Source organism: Panulirus ornatus, chromosome 62, assembly GCF_036320965.1.
Source record: "Panulirus ornatus isolate Po-2019 chromosome 62, ASM3632096v1, whole genome shotgun sequence".
Classification (NCBI taxonomy): Eukaryota; Metazoa; Arthropoda; class Malacostraca; order Decapoda; family Palinuridae; genus Panulirus; species Panulirus ornatus.
The window spans coordinates 15,275,287-15,292,159 of record NC_092285.1 but is presented as its reverse complement, the minus strand read 5'-3'; the positions used below and the strand labels follow the sequence as shown (position 1 = coordinate 15,292,159).

Below are 16,873 nucleotides of genomic sequence, written 5' to 3'. Positions count from 1 at the left end.
AATGACTGCTTAGTAAAGTGAAAAAAATACCTTTCTCATTAATGACTACTTAGTAAAGTGAATAGCATAATTGATTATTTTTTGTCTTATAAGGATATGAAACATGGAGGAACACCTTTGCATTGGGCAACATCTAGAGAGATAATCAATGCTATGGCAGACCTAGGCTGTAGCATCAATGCTCGTAACTTTCATGGTTTAACTGCATTACATAAGATGGTAAGTATTCTTTTCATAAGGAAATAAGAATTAGGCAGTTTCCTTCCTAGAGACAGAGCTTTGTGAGCATGTGAGAGAGCACTTGCTTTGTATAAGATTGAAACACTCTTACTCTCCTCAGTTGAAGTAAATAGGTATCCCTAAAGATTTACTCCTTTAGCCTATCATAGAATATGTGACTGGCAGATTCTTGTTCTTAGGGAATGAATAAATGTACAGCATCTATCCAGGCTTACAGTCAGACATGGCAGAAGTGAGGTTCCAAGCGCAGTCATGGTAAACTGTGAAATAGTCTGTTGGACTTGGATGTGGATGGTAGTTTTTTTTTTTTTTTTTTTTTAGGGGGGTGCATTATTAATGAAAGCTCAAGCATGGAGGTGTGTAAATGAGGCTGTTATTTGTCTGTTTTGGGAAACATAGGGTTCATCTTGCTGTAGATGTTTCCCAAGAAACATTTTCTAATTAAGCCAGAGTGATTATAGAGGAAATGAGTAATTGAAAATCAGAACAAAATAATCCATCTAAACTGATCCTTCAATAGAATGAATTTAGAACAAGGAACTGTCCTTTATTGCTGATTGAGTGACTTAGGGAAGGGGGAATAAAATACCACTGAATTACGTGGAAATTCAACAACAACAACATCACAGGTTTGTCTCCTGCTTTTCTTTGGTTACCTTATAGTAACAGTTTAGCTTCTTTGAAAATGACTATAATCCACTGCTCAGCTGTTGGATTCAGGATACAGATGAGAATATATATGACTGATGTGAAAGGGAGGCGATATAGTTTGAGGCCATGAATGTCATGAAAAAACAATGTAGAAGAGGATGAATCTGAGAGATGTGTAAGGACATAAGAGCATTTGGAACTATGCTTAGATGGCGATACAAGAAAGACTGCATTGGATGCCCGACCGGACTATGAGAGATGTCATATTGGCGATAGATGGTTAGTTTAACACCCAACACATTGGGCTTGAAGTTGGTGTCTGTAAGACAGTGAGTTTCAAGCAATCTCAGATTATTATCTGTGATAGATGAGTATCCACTTGCCTTATTTTCCTAGTTTTTTATTATATGCTTAAGTCTAGGTAATGCAACACTCTTGGTCAGTCATTATACAGTAGTTTATTTATTATTTATATTTTATTATACTTGGTTGCCATTTCTTGCATTAGCAAGATAGTACCAGGAAACAGAGAAAGAAAGACCCATCCACTCATATATACACATGCACACACATATTCATTTATTCATTTATTATACTTTGGTGCTGTCTCCTGCATTAGCGAGTTAGCGTAAGGAAACAGATGAAAGAATGACCCACCCCACCTCCATACACATGTATGTACATACATGTCCGCACAGGCACATATACATACCTATGCATTTCAATGTTTACATATATATATACATACACAGACATATACAGATATACACATGTATATAATTCATACTTGCTGCCTTTATTCATTCCCGTCACCACCCCGCCACACATGAAAGGAAAAAACCCCTCCCCCCCGCATGCGTGTGAGGTAGTGCTAGCAAAAGACAACAAAGGCCACATTTGTTCACACTCAGTTTCTCGCTGTCATGTATAATGCTCCGAAACCACAGCTCCCTTTCCACATCCAGGCCCCACAAAACTTTCCATGGTTTACCCCAGATGCTTCACATGCCCTGGTTCAATCCATTGACAGCACATCGACCCTGGTATACCACATCGTTCCAATTCACTCTATTCCTTGCATGCCTTTCATCCTCCTGCATGTTCAGGCCCCGATCACTCAAAATCTTTTTCACTCCATCTTTCCACCTCCAATTTGGTCTCCCACTTCTCCTTGTTCCCTCCACCTCTGACACATATATCCTCTTTGTCTCTCTCCTCACACATTCTCTCCATGTGACTAAGCTATTTCAATACACCCTCCTCTGCTGTCTCAATCACACTCTTTTTATTACCACACATCGCTTTTGCCCTATTATTACTTACTCGATCAAACCACCTCACACCACATATTGTCCTCAAACATCTCATTTCCAACATATCCACCCTCCTCCACACAACCCTATCTATAGCCCATGCCTCACAACCATATAACATTGCTGGAACCACTATTCCTTCAAACATACCATTTTTTGCTTTCTAAGATAATGTTCTTGCCTTCCACACATTTTTTAATGCTCCCAGAACTTTCGCCCCTTCCCCCACCCTGTGACTCACACTTCCATGGTTCCATTTGCTGCCAAATCCACTCCTAGATTTCTTAAGCACTTCATGTCCTCCAGTTTTTCTCCATTCAAACTTACCTCCCAATTGACTTGTCCCACAACCCTACTGTACCTAATATCCTTGCTCTTATTCATATTTCCTCTCATCTCTCTTCTTTCACACACTATATCAAACTCAGTCACCAGCTTCTGCAGTTTCTCACCCGAATCAGCCACCAGCACTGTATTATCAAAGAACAGAAGGAGTCACACGGGAAGTGTTCATCCTCCTCGAAGGCTCAGATTGGGGACTAAATGTGTGTGGATATAACCAAGATGAGAAAAAGGAGAGATAGGTAGTATGTTTGAGGAAAGGAACCTGGATGTTTTGGCTCTGAGTGAAACAAAGCTCAAGGGTAAAAGGGAAGAGTGTTTGGGAATGTTTGGGAGTAAAGTCAGGGGTTGGTGAGAGGACAAGAGCAAAGGAAGGAGTAGCACTACTCCTGAAACAGGAGTTGTGGGAGTATGTGATAAAGTGTAAGAAAGTAAACTCTAGATTGATATGGGTAAACTGAAAGTTGATGGAGAGAGATGGGTGATTATTGGTGCCTATGCACCTGGGCAGGAGAAGAAGGATCATGAGAGGCAAGTGTTTTGGGAGCAGCTGAGTGAGTGTTGTAACAGTTTTGATGCACAAGACTGGGTTATAGTGATGGATGATTTGAATGCAAAGGTGAGTAATGTGGCAGTTGAGGGAATAATTGGTATACATGGGGTGTTCAGTGTTGTAAATGGAAATGGTGAATAGCTTGTAGATTTGTGTGCTGAAATAGGACTGGTGATTGGGAATACCTAGTTTAAAAAGAGAAATATACATAAGTATACGTATGTAAGTAGGAGAGATGGCCAGAGAGTGTTATTGGATTACATGTTAATTGATAGATGCATGAAAGAGAGACTTTTGGATGTTAATGTGCTGAGAGGTGCAACTGGAGGGATGTCTGATCATTATCTCGTGGAGGCGAAGGTGAAGATTTGTAGAGGTTTTCAGAAAAGAAGAGAGAATGTTGGGGTGAAGAGAGTGGTTAGAGTAAGTGAGCTTGGGAAGGAGACTTGTATGAGGAAATACCAGGAGAAACTGAGTGCAGAATGGAAAAAGTTGAGAGCAAAGGATTTAAGGGGAGTGGGGGAGGAATGGGATGTATTTAGGGAAACAGTGATGGCTTGCGCAAAAGATGCTTGTGGCATGAGAAGTGTGGGAGGTGGGCAGATTAGAAAGGGTAGTGAGTGGTGGGATGAAGAAGTAAGATTATTAGTGAAAGAGAAGAGAGAGGCATTTGGCCGATTTTTGCAGGGAAATAGTGCAAATGAGTGGGAGATGTATAAAAGAATGAGGCAGGAGGACAAGAGAAAGGTGCAAAAGGTGAAATAGAGGGCACATGAGAGTTGGGGTGAGAGAGTATCATTAAATTTTAGGGAGAATTAAAAGATGTTTTGGAAGGAGGTAAATAAAGTGCGTAAGACAAGAGAACGAATGGGAACATCGGTGAAGGGGGCTAATGGGGAGGTAATAAGAAGTAGTGGTGATGTGAGAAGAAGATTGAGTGAGTATTTTGAAGGTTTGTTGAATGTGTTTGATGGGGGAGTGGCAGATATAGGGTGTTTTGGTCGAGGTGGTTTGCAAAGTGAGAGGGTTAGGGAGAATGATTTGGTAAACAGAGAAGAGGTAGTGAAAGCTTTGCAGAAGATAAAAGCTGGGTTTGGATGGTATTGCAGTGAATTTATTAAAAAAGGGGATGACTGTGCTGTTGACTGATTGGTGAGGATATTCAATGTATGTATGGCTCATGGTGAGGTGCCTGAGAATTGGCGGAATGCATGCATAGTGCCATTGTACAAAGGCAAAGGGGATAAAGCTGAATGCTCAAATTACAGAGGTATAAGTTTGTTGAGTATTCCTGGGAAAATATATGGGAGGGTATTGATTGAGAGGGTGAAGGGGAAGAGCAGTGTGGTTTCAGAAGTGGTAGAGGATGTGTGGATCAGGTTTTTGCTTTGAAGAATGTATGTGAGAAATACTTGGAAAAGCAAATGGATTTGTATGTAGCATTTATGGATCTGGAGAAGGCATATGATAGAGTTGATAGAGATGCTCTGTGGAAGGTATTAAGAATATATGGTGTGGGTGGCAAGTTGTTAGAAACAGTGAAAAGTTTTTATTGAGGATGTAAGGCATATGTACGAATAGGAAGAGAGGAAAGTGATTGGTTCTCAGTGAATGTAGGTTTGTGGCAGGGGTGTGTGATGTTTCCATAGTTGTTTAATTTGTTTATGGATGGGGTTGTTAGGGAGTTAGATACAAGAGTTTTGGAAAGAGGGGCAAGTATGCAGTCTGTTGTGGACGAGAGAGCTTAGGAAGTGAGTCTGTTGTGATTCAGCAGTGGTGGGTGATTTGGGTGAGAAACTGCAGAAGCTGGTGACTGAGTTTATAAAGTGTGTGAAAGAAGAAAGCTGAGAGTGAATGTGAATAAGAGCAAGGTTATTAGGTATAGCAGGGTTGAGGGAGAAGTCAACTGGGAGGTAAGTTTGAATGGAGAAAAACTTGAGGAAGTGAATTGTTTTAGATATCCGGGAGTGGATTTGGCAGTGGATGGAGCAATGGAAGTGGAAGTCAATCATAGGGTGGGGGAAGGGGCAAAAGTTCTGGGAGCATTGAAAAATTTGTGAAAGTCGAAAACGTTACCTTGGAAAACATAAATGGGTATGTTTGAAGGAATAGTGGTTCCAACAATGTTATATGGTTGCGAGGCGTGGGCTATAGATAGAGTCGTGCAGAGGTACGTGGATGTGCTGGAAATGAGATGTTTGAGGACAATATGTGGTGTGAGGTGGTTTGATCGAGTAAGTAATGAAAGGGTAAGAGAGATGTGTGGTAATAAAAAGAGAGTGGCTTGAGAGAGCAGAAGAGGATGTTTTGAAATGGTTTGGTCACATGGAGAGAATGAATGGGGAGAGATTGACAAAGACAATATATGAGTCAGAGGTGGAGGGAACGAGGAGAAGTGGGAGACCAAATTGGAGGTGGAAAAATGGAGTGAAGAAGATTGTGAGTGATCATGGCCTGAACATGCAGGAGGGTGAAAGGCGTGCAAGGAATAGAGTGTATTGGAACGATGTGTTATACTGGGGTCGACGTGCTGTCATTGGACTGAACCAAGGCATGTGAAGCGTCTGGGGTAAACTAAGGAATGTTCTGTGGGTCCTGGATGTGGAAAGGGAGCTGTGGTTTTGGTGCATTATTACCTGACAGCTAGAGACTGAGTGTGAACGAGTGTGGCCTTTGTTGTCTTTTCCTGGTGCTTCCTCGCACACATGAGGGGGGGAGGGGGTTGTTATTCCTTGTGTGGCGAGGTGGCAATGGCAATGAATAAAGGCAGACAGTATGAATTATGTACATGTGTATATATGTGTATGTCTGTGTGTGCATACATATGTATACATTGAGATGTATAGGTATGTATATCTGCGTGTGTGGACGTGTATGTATATACATGTGTATGTGGGTGGGTTGGGCCATTCTTTTGTCTGTTTCCTTGCGCTACCTCACTAATGTGGGAGACAGCGACAAAGCAAAATAAAAAAAGAATATTTATTTATTTTGTGCTTTGTTGCTGTCTCCCGCATTAGCTAGGTAGCACAAGGAAACAGATGAAAGAATGGCCCAACCCACCCACATACCCATGTATATACATACACATCCACACACTTAAATATACATACCTATACATCTCAACATATACATATATATACACACAAAGACATAAACAAATATACACATGTACATAATTCATACTGTCTGCCTTTATTCATTCCCATCGTCACCTCGCCACACAAGGAATGACAACCCCCTCCCCCCTGTGTGCGAGGTAGCCCCAGGAAAAGACAACAAAGGCCACACTTGTTCACACTCAGTCTCTAGCTGTCAGGTAATAATGCACCGAAACCACAGCTCCCTTTCCACATCCAGGCCCCACAGAACTTTCCATGGTTTACCCCTGATGCTTCACATGCCCTGGTTCAATCCATTGACAGCACGTTGACCCCGATATACCACATCATTCCAATTCACTCTATTCCTTGCATGCCTTTCACCCTCCTGCATGTTCAGGCCCTGATCACTCAAAATCTTTTTCACTCCATCTTTCCACCTCCAATTTGGTCTCCCACTTCTTCTCGTTCCCTCCACCTGTGACACATATATCCTCTTTGTCAATATTTCCTCTCTCATTCTGTCCATGTGACCAAGCCATTTCAAAACACCCTCTTCTGCTCTCTCAACCACACTCTTTTTATTACCTCACATTTCTCTTACCCTATTATTACTTACTCGATCAAACCACCTCACACCTCATATTGTCCCCAAACATCTCATTTCCAGCACATCCACCCTCCTCCGCACTACTCTATCTATAGCCCACGTCTCGCAACCATGTAACATTGTTGGAACCACTATTCCTTCAAACACCCATTTTTGCTTTCCGAGATAGTGTTCTCGTCTTCCACAAATTTTTTAACGCTCCCAGAACTTTTGCCCCTTCCCCCACCCTATGATTCACTTCCGCTTCCATGGTTCCATCCACTGCCAAATCCACTCCCAGATATCTAATACGGTTCACTTCCTCCAGTTTTTCTCCATTCAAACTTACCGCCCAATTGACTTGTCCCTCAACCCTACTGTACCTAATAACCTTGCTCTTATTCACATTTACTCTCAGCTTTCTTCTTTCACACACTTTACCCAACTCAGTCACCAGCTTCTGCAGTTTCTCACACGAATCAGCCACCAGTGCTGTATCATCAGCGAACAACAACTGACTCACTTCCCAAGCTCTCTCACCCACAACAGACCACATACTTACCCCTCTTTCCAAAACTCTTGCATTCACCTCCCTAACAACCCCAACCATAAACAAATTAAACAACCATGGAGACATCGCACACCCCTGCCGCAATCCGACATTCACTGAGAACCAATCACTTTCCTCTCTTCTTACACGTACATATGTCTTACATCCTTGATAAAAACTTTTCACTGCTTCTAACAACTTGCCTCCCACACCATATATTCTTAATACCTTCCACAGAGCATCTCTATCAACTCTTGTCATATGCCTTCTCCAGATCCATAAATGCATCATACAAATCCATTTGCTTTTCTAAGTATTTCTCACTTACATTCTTCAAAGCAAACACATGATCCACACATCCTCTACCACTTCTGAAACCACACTGCTCTTCCCCAATCTAATGCTCTGTACATGCCTTCACTCTCTCAATCAATACCCTCCCATATAATTTCCCAGGAATACTCAACAAACTTATGCCTCTGTAATTTGAGCACTCACTTTTATCCCCTTTACTTTTGTACAATGGCACTATGCAAGCATTCCGCCAATCCTCAGGCACCTCACCCTGAGTCAAACATACATTAAATAACCTTACCAACCAGTCAAGAGTACAGTCACCCTCTTTTTTTAATAAATTCCACTGCAATACCATCCAAACCTGCTGCCTTGCCAGCTTTCATCTTCCGCAAAGCTTTTACTATCTCTTCTCTGTTTACCAAATCATTTTCCCTAACCCTCTCACTTTGCACACCACCTCAACCAAAACACCCTATATCTGCTGCTCTATCATCAAACACATTCAACAAACCTTCAAAATACTCACTCCATCTCCTTCTTACATCACCACTACTTGCTATTACCTCCCCATTAGCCCCCTTCACTGAAGTTCCCATTGATTCCCTTGTCTTATGCACTTTATTTACCTCCTTTCAAAACATCTTTTTATCCTCCCTAAAATTTAATGATACTCTCTCACCCCAACTCTCATTTGCCCTCTTTTTCACCTCTTACATGTTTCTCTTGACCTCCTGCCTCTTTCTTTTCTACCTCTCCCACTCATTTGCATTATTACCCTGCAAAAATTGTTGAAATGCCTCTTTCTTCTTTTTCACTAATAACCTTACTTCTTCTTCCCACCACTCACTACCTTTCTAATCTGTCCACCTCCCACGCTCCTCATGCCACAAGCATCTTTTGTGCAAGCCATCACTGCTTCCCTAAATGCATCCCATTCCTCCCCCACTCCCCTTATGTCCTTTGTTCTCACCTTTTTCCATTCTGTACTCATTCTCTTCTGGTACTTCCTCACACAAGTCTCCTTCCCAAGCTCACTTACTCTCACCACTCTCTTTACCCCAACATTCTCTCTTCTTTTCTGAAAACCTCTACAAATCTTCCCCTTCACCTCCACAAGATAATGATCAGACATCCCTCCAGTTGCACCTCTCATCACATTAACATCCAAATGTCTCTCTTTCACGTGCCTATCAATTAACACATAATCCAATAATGCTTTCTGGCCATCTCTCCCACTTACATATGTATACTTATGTATATCTCTCTTTTTAAACCAGGTTTTCTCTGTGGTTTCGGTGCATTATTACATGACAGCTAGAGACTGAGTGTGAACCAATGGGGCCTTTGCTGTCTTTTCCTAGTGCTACCTCGCACACATGAGGGGGGAGGGGGTTGTTATTTCATATGTGGCGAGGTGGCGATGGGAATGAATAAAGGCAGACAGTATGAATTATGTACATATGTATATATGTATATGTCTGTGTGTGTGTATATATATAATTATACATTGAGATGTATAGGTATGTATATTTCTTAACGCTACCTCACTAATGCGGGAAATGGCGAATAGTATTAAAAAAAAAAAAATGGAGAAAAACTGGAGTAAGTAAAGTGTTTTAGATATCTAGGAGTGGATCTGGCAGCGGATGGAACCATGGAAGCGGAAGTGAATCATAGGGTGGGGGAGAGGGCGAAAATCCTGGGAGCCTTGAAGAATGTGTGGAAGTCGAGAACATTATCTCGGAAAGCAAAAATGGGTATGTTTGAAGGAATAGTGGTTCCAACAATGTTGTATGGTTGCGAGGCGTGGGCTATGGATAGAGTTGTGCGCAGGAGGGTGGATGTGCTGGAAATGAGATGTTTGAGGACAATGTGTGGTGTGAGGTGGTTTGATCGAGTAAGTAATGTAAGGGTAAGAGAGATGTGTGGAAATAAAAAGAGCGTGGTTGAGAGAGCAGAAGAGGGTGTTTTGAAATGGTTTGGGCACATGGAGAGAATGAGTGAGGAAAGATTGTCCAAGAGGATATATGTGTCGGAGGTGGAAGGAACGAGGAGAAGTGGGAGACCAAATTGGAGGTGGAAAGATGGAGTGAAAAAGATTTTGAGTGATCGGGGCCTGGACATGCAGGAGGGTGAAAGGCAGGCAAGGAATAGAGTGAATTGGATCGATGTGGTTTACCAGGGTTGACGTGCTGTCAGTGGATTGAATCAGGGCATGTGAAGCGTTTGGGGTAAACCATGGAAAGTAGTGTGGGGCCTGGATGTGGAAAAGGAGCTGTGGTTTCGGGCATTATTGCATGACAGCTAGAGACTGAGTGTGAACGAATGGGGCCTTTGTTGTCTTTTCCTAGCGCTTCCTTGCACACATGAGGCAGGAGGGGAATGGTATTCCATGTGTGGCGAGGTGGCGATGGGAATAAATAAAGGCAGACAGTGTGAATTGTGTGCATGGGTATAAACGTATGTGTCTGTGTGTGTATATATATGTGTACATTGAGATGTATAGGTATGTATATTTGCGTGTGTGGACGTGTATGTATATACATGTTTATGTGGGTGGGTTGGGCCATTTCTTTCGTCTGTTTCCTTGCGCTACCTCGCAAACGCGGAAGACAGCGACAAAGCAAAATAAATAAATATATAAATAAATATATATTTATTTATATTTATTTTGCTTTGTTGCTGTCTCCCGCGTTTGCGAGGTAGCGCAAGGAAACAGACGAAAGAAATGGCCCAACCCACCCCCATACACAATGTATACACACACACGTCCACACACGCAAATATACATACCTATACATCTCAATGTACACATATATATACATACACAGACACATACATATATACCCATGCACACAGTTCACACTGTCTGCCCCCATTCACTCCCATCGCCACCTCGCCACACATGGAATACCATCCCCCTACCCCCTCATGTGTGCGAGGTAGCACTAGGAAAAGACAACAAAGGCCCCATTCGTTCACACTCAGTCTCTAGCTGCCACGCAAACCACAGCTCCCTTTCCACATCCAGGCCCCACAGAACTTTCCATGGTTTACCCCAGATGCTTCACATGCCCAGATTCAATCCACTGACAGCACGTCAACCCCGGTATACCACATCGCTCCAATTCACTCTATTCCTTGCCCTCCTTTCACCCTCCTGCATGTTCAGGCCCCGATCACACAAAATCTTTTTCACTCCATCTTTCCACCTCCAATTTGGTCTCCCTCTTCTCCTCGTTCCCTCCACCTCCGACACATATATCCTCTTGGTCAATCTTTCCTCACTCATTCTGTCCATGTGCCCAAACCATTTCAAAACACCCTCTTCTGCTCTCTCAACCATGCTCTTTTTATTTCCACACATCTCTCTTACCCTTACGTTACTTACTCGATCAAACCACCTCACACCACACATTGTCCTCAAACATCTCATTTCCAGCACATCCATCCTCCTGCGCACAACTCTATCCATAGCCCACGCCTCGCAACCATACAACATTGTTGGAACCACTATTCCTTCAAACATACCCATTTTTGCTTTCGGAGATAATGTTCTCGACTTCCACACATTCTTCAAGGCTCCCAGAATTTTCGCCCCCTCCCCCACCCTATGATCCACTTCCGCTTCCATGGTTCCATCCGCTGCCAGATCCACTCCCAGATATCTAAAACACTTCACTTCCTCCAGTTTTTCTCCATTCAAACTCACCTCCCAATTGACTTGACCCTCAACCCTACTTTACCTAATAATCTTGCTATTATTCACATTTACTCTTAACTTTCTTCTTTCACACACTTTACCAAACTCAGTCACCAGCTTCTGCAGTTTCTCACATGAATCAGCCACCAGCGCTGTATCGTCAGCGAACAACAACTGACTCACTTCCCAAGCTCTCTCATCCCCAACAGACTTCATACTTGCCCCTCTTTCCAAAACTCTTGCATTCACCTCCCTAACAACCCCATCCATAAACAAATTAAACAACCATGGAGACATCACACACCCCTGCCGCAAACCTACATTCACTGAGAACCAATCACTTTCCTCTCTTCCTACACATACACATGCCTTACATCCTCGATAAAAACTTTTCACTGCTTCTAACAACTTTCCTCCCACACCATATATTCTTAATACCTTCCACAGAGCATCTCTATCAACTCTATCATATGCCTTCTCCAGATCCATAAATGCTACATACAAATCCATTTGCTTTTCTAAGTATTTCTCACATACATTCTTCAAAGCAAACACCTGATCCACACATCCTCTACCACTTCTGAAACCACACTGCTCTTCCCCAGTCTGATGCTCTGTACATGCCTTCACCCTCTCAATCAATACCCTCCCATATAATTTACCAGGAGTACTCAGCAAACTTATACCTCTGTAATTTGAGCACTTACTCTTATCCCCTTTGCCTTTGTACAATGGCACTATGCACGCATTCCGCCAATCCTCAGGCACCTCACCATGAGTCATACATACATTAAATAACTTTACCAACCAGTCAACAATACAGTCACCCCCTTTTTTAATAAATTCCACTGCAATACCATCCAAACCCGCTGCCTTGCCGGCTTTCATCTTCCGCAAAGCTTTTACTACCTCTTCTCTGTTTACCAAATCATTTTCCCTAACCCTCTCACTTTGCACACCACCTCAACCAAAACACCCTATATCTGCCACTCTATCATCAAACACATTCAACAAACCTTCAAAATACTCACTCCATCTCCTTCTCACATCACCACTACTTGTTATCACCTCCCCATTTGCGCCCTTCACTGAAGTTCCCATTTGCTCCCTTGTCTTACGCACTTTATTTACCTCCTTCCAGAACATCTTTTTATTCTCCCTAAAATTTAATGATACTCTCTCACCCCAACTCTCATTTGCCTTTTTTTTCACCTCTTGCACCTTTCTCTTGACCTCCTCTCTCTTTCTTTTATGCATCTCCCACTCAATTGCATTTTTTCCCTGCAAAAATCGTCCAAATGCCTCTCTCTTCTCTTTCACTAATACTCTTACTTCTTCATCCCACCACTCACTACCCTTTCTAATCAACCCACCTCCCACTCTTCTCATGCCACAAGCATCTTTTGCGCAATCCATCACTGATTCCCTAAATACATCCCATTCCTCCCCCACTCCCCTTACTTCCATTGTTCTCACCTTTTTCCATTCTTTTCCATTCTGTACTCAGTCTCTCCTGGTACTTCCTCACACAGGTCTCCTTCCCAAGCTCACTTACTCTCACCACCCTCTTCACCCCAACATTCACTCTTCTTTTCTGAAAACCCATACAAATCTTCACCTTAGCCTCCACAAGATAATGATCAGACATCCCTCCAGTTGCACCTCTCAGCACATTAACATCCAAAAGTCTCTCTTTCGCATGCCTGTCAACACGTAATCCAATAACGCTCTCTGGCCATCTCTCCTACTTACATAAGTATACTTATGTATATCTCGCTTTTTAAACCAGGTATTCCCAATCATCAGTTCTTTTTCAGCACATAAATCTACAAGCTCTTCACCATTTCCATTTACAACACTGAACACCCCATGTATACCAATTATTCCCTCAACTGCCACATTACTCACCTTTGCATTCAAATCACCCATCACTATAACCCGGTCTCGTGCATCAAAACCACTAACACACTCATTCAGCTGCTCCCAAAACACTTGCCTCTCATGATCTTTCTTCTCATGCCCAGGTGCATATGCACCAATAATCACCCATCTCTCTCCATCAACTTTCAGTTTTACCCATATTAATCGAGAATTTACTTTCTTACATTCTATCACATACTCCCACAACTCCTGTTTCAGGAGTACTGCTACTCCTTCCCTTGCTCTTGTCCTCTCACTAACCCCTGACTTTACTCCCAAGACATTCCCAAACCACTCATCCCCTTTACCCTTGAGCTTCGTTTCACTCAGAGCCAAAACATCCAGGTTCCTTTCCTCAAACATACTACCTATCTCTCCTTTTTTCACATCTTGGTTACATCCACACACATTTAGGCACCCCAATCTGAGCCTTCGAGGAGGATGAGCACTCCCCGCGTGACTCCTTCTGTTTCCCATTTTTTAGAAAGTTAAAAAAATACAAGGAGGGGAGGATTTCTGGCCCCCCGCTCCCAAATATATATAGAGTTCTAGTGGAAGAGATATGGTGGAAGACTGCATGGAACAGTGTATGCGAGGAGGGCATGTGTGGACAGGGATAAGTGGGGACTCTTTTGCTGTGGCCACACCCTGATGGGAGTTCTCAGAGGGAACAGATGTCAAAGATATAGACAATACAGTACAGTATAAATAAATCTATCTATTCAATCTTTATCTCCGACACCCATTCCCTCTGGGAACCCCCTCAATGGGATGGCCACAGCAAAAGGGTCTCTATAACTGATGCACTCCGGTGTAAGTATAAAGTTCATATAAATCTATAAAGCAATAAAAATACAGTATAAATATATAAAGTACATAAAGCAATAAAAAACATTTAAACTATATATACGTACATGCACAGCACAGTAAAGTATACAAAGCGTAAGCAATAATAATAACATCAACACTGCATACAAGTGTAAGCACAGCACAGTATGATTATACAAAATATATACTTCCCATGTATTCCATGAGTGTCGCAGAAGGCGACTAAAAGGGGAGGAAGCAGGGGGCCGGAAATTCTCCCCTCCTGCTTTTAATTTTCCAAAAGAAGTTACAGAGGGGGGGCAAGTGAAGATATTCCCTCTAAGACTCAGTCCCCTGTTCTTAATGCTACCTTGCTAACATGGGAAATGGTGAATATGTATGAGAAAAAATATATGTGTATGCAGAGCACAGTATAATTATACAAAATATATATATTTTTTTTTTTTTCATATACTTTGTCGCTGTCTCCCGCGTTTGCGAGGTAGCGCACGGAAACAGACGAAAGAAATGGCCCAACCCCCCCCCATACACATGTATATACATACGTCCACCCACGCAAATATACATACCTACACAGCTTTCCATGGTTTACCCCAGACGCTTCACATGCCTTGATTCAATCCACTGACAGCACGTCAACCCCGGTATACCACATCGCTCCAATTCACTCTATTCCTTGCCCTCCTTTCACCCTCCTGCATGTTCAGGCCCCGATCACACAAAATCTTTTTCACTCCATCTTTCCACCTCCAATTTGGTCTCCCTCTTCTCCTTGCTCCCTCCACCTCCGACACATATATCCTCTTGGTCAATCTTTCCTCACTCATCCTCTCCATGTGCCCAAACCACTTCAAAACACCCTCTTCTGCTCTCTCAACCATGCTCTTTTTATTTCCACACATCTCTCTTACCCTTACGTTACTCACTCGATCAAACCACCTCACACCACACATTGTCCTCAAACATCTCATTTCCAGCACATCCATCCTCCTGCGCACAACTCTATCCATAGCCCACGCCTCGCAACCATACAGCATTGTTGGAACCACTATTCCTTCAAACATACCCATTTTTGCTTTCCGAGATAATGTTCTCGACTTCCACACATTCTTCAAGGCTCCCAGAATTTTTGCCCCCTCCCCCACCCTATGATCCACTTCCGCTTCCATGGTTCCATCCGCTGCCAGATCCACTCCCAGATATCTAAAACACTTCACTGCCTCCAGTTTTTCTCCATTCAAACTCACCTCCCAATTGACTTGACCCTCAACCCTACTGTACCTAATAACCTTGCTCTTATTCACATTTACTCTTAACTTTCTTCTTCCACACACTTTACCAAACTCAGTCACCAGCTTCTGCAGTTTCTCACATGAATCAGCCACCAGCGCTGTATCATCAGCGAACAACAACTGACTCACTTCCCAAGCTCTCTCATCCCCAACAGACTTCATACTTGCCCCTCTTTCCAAAACTCTTGCATTTACCTCCCTAACAACCCATCCATAAACAAATTAAACAACCATGGAAACATCACACACCCCTGCCGCAAACCTACATTCACTGAGAACCAATCACTTTCCTTTCTTCCTACACGTACACATGCCTTACATCCTCGATAAAAACTTTTCACTGCTTCTAACAACTTTCCTCCCACACCATATATTCTTAATACCTTCCACAGAGCATCTCTAACAACTCTATCATATGCCTTCTCCAGATCCATAAATGCTACATACAAATCCATTTGCTTTTCTAAGTATTTCTCACATACATTCTTCAAAGCAAACACCTGATCCACACATCCTCTACCACTTCTGAAACCACACTGCTCTTCCCCAATCTGATGCTCTGTACATGCCTTCACCCTCTCAATCAATACCCTCCCATATAATTTACCAGGAATACTCAACAAACTTATACCTCTGTAATTTGAGCACTCACTCTTATCCCCTTTGCCTTTGTACAATGGCACTATGCACGCATTCCGCCAATCCTCAGGCACCTCACCATGAGTCATACATACATTAAATAACCTTACCAACCAGTCAACAATACAGTCACCCCCTTTTTTAATAAATTCCACTGCAATACCATCCAAACCTGCTGCCTTGCCGGCTTTCATCTTCCGCAAAGCTTTCACTACCTCTTCTCTGTTTACCAAATCATTTTCCCTAACCCTCTCACTTTGCACACCACCTCGACCAAAACACACTATATCTGCCACTCTATCATCAAACACATTCAACAAACCTTCAAAATACTCACTCCATCTCCTTCTCACATCACCACTACTTGTTATCACCTCCCCATTTGCGCCCTTCACTGAAGTTCCCATTTGCTCCCTTGTCTTACGCACTTTATTTACCTCCTTCCAGAACATCTTTTTATTCTCCCTAAAATTTAATGATACTCTCTCACCCCAACTCTCATTTGCCCTTTTTTTCACCTCTTGCACCTTTCTCTTGACCTCCTGTCCCTTTCTTTTATACATCTCCCACTCAATTGCATTTTTTCCCTGCAAAAATCGTCCACATGCCTCTCTCTTCTCTTTCACTAATACTCTTACTTCTTCATCCCACCACTCACTACCCTTTCTAATCAACCCACCTCCCACTCTTCTCATGCCACAAGCATCTTTTGCGCAATCCATCACTGATTCCCTAAATACATCCCATTCCTCCCCCACTCCCCTTGCTTCCATTGTTCTCACCTTTTTCCATTCTGTACTCAGTCTCTCCTGGTACTTCCTCACACAGGTCTCCTTCTCAAGCTCACTTACTCTC

The 16,873-nt window shown here is 42.7% G+C and overlaps 1 protein-coding gene across 8 annotated transcripts in view; it reads left to right on the top strand.

The window, feature by feature from the left end:
* iPLA2-VIA (calcium-independent phospholipase A2 VIA) overlaps window positions 1-16,873 on the top strand; it is a 115,416-nt gene that overhangs the window by 27,303 nt on the left and 71,240 nt on the right. For all 8 annotated transcript variants that reach the window (XM_071656360.1, XM_071656358.1, XM_071656356.1 and 5 more), the window contains one exon: window positions 94-219. In XM_071656360.1, the coding sequence (XP_071512461.1) occupies window positions 94-219 (126 nt within the window). The remainder of the gene's footprint in view (window positions 1-93; window positions 220-16,873) is intronic.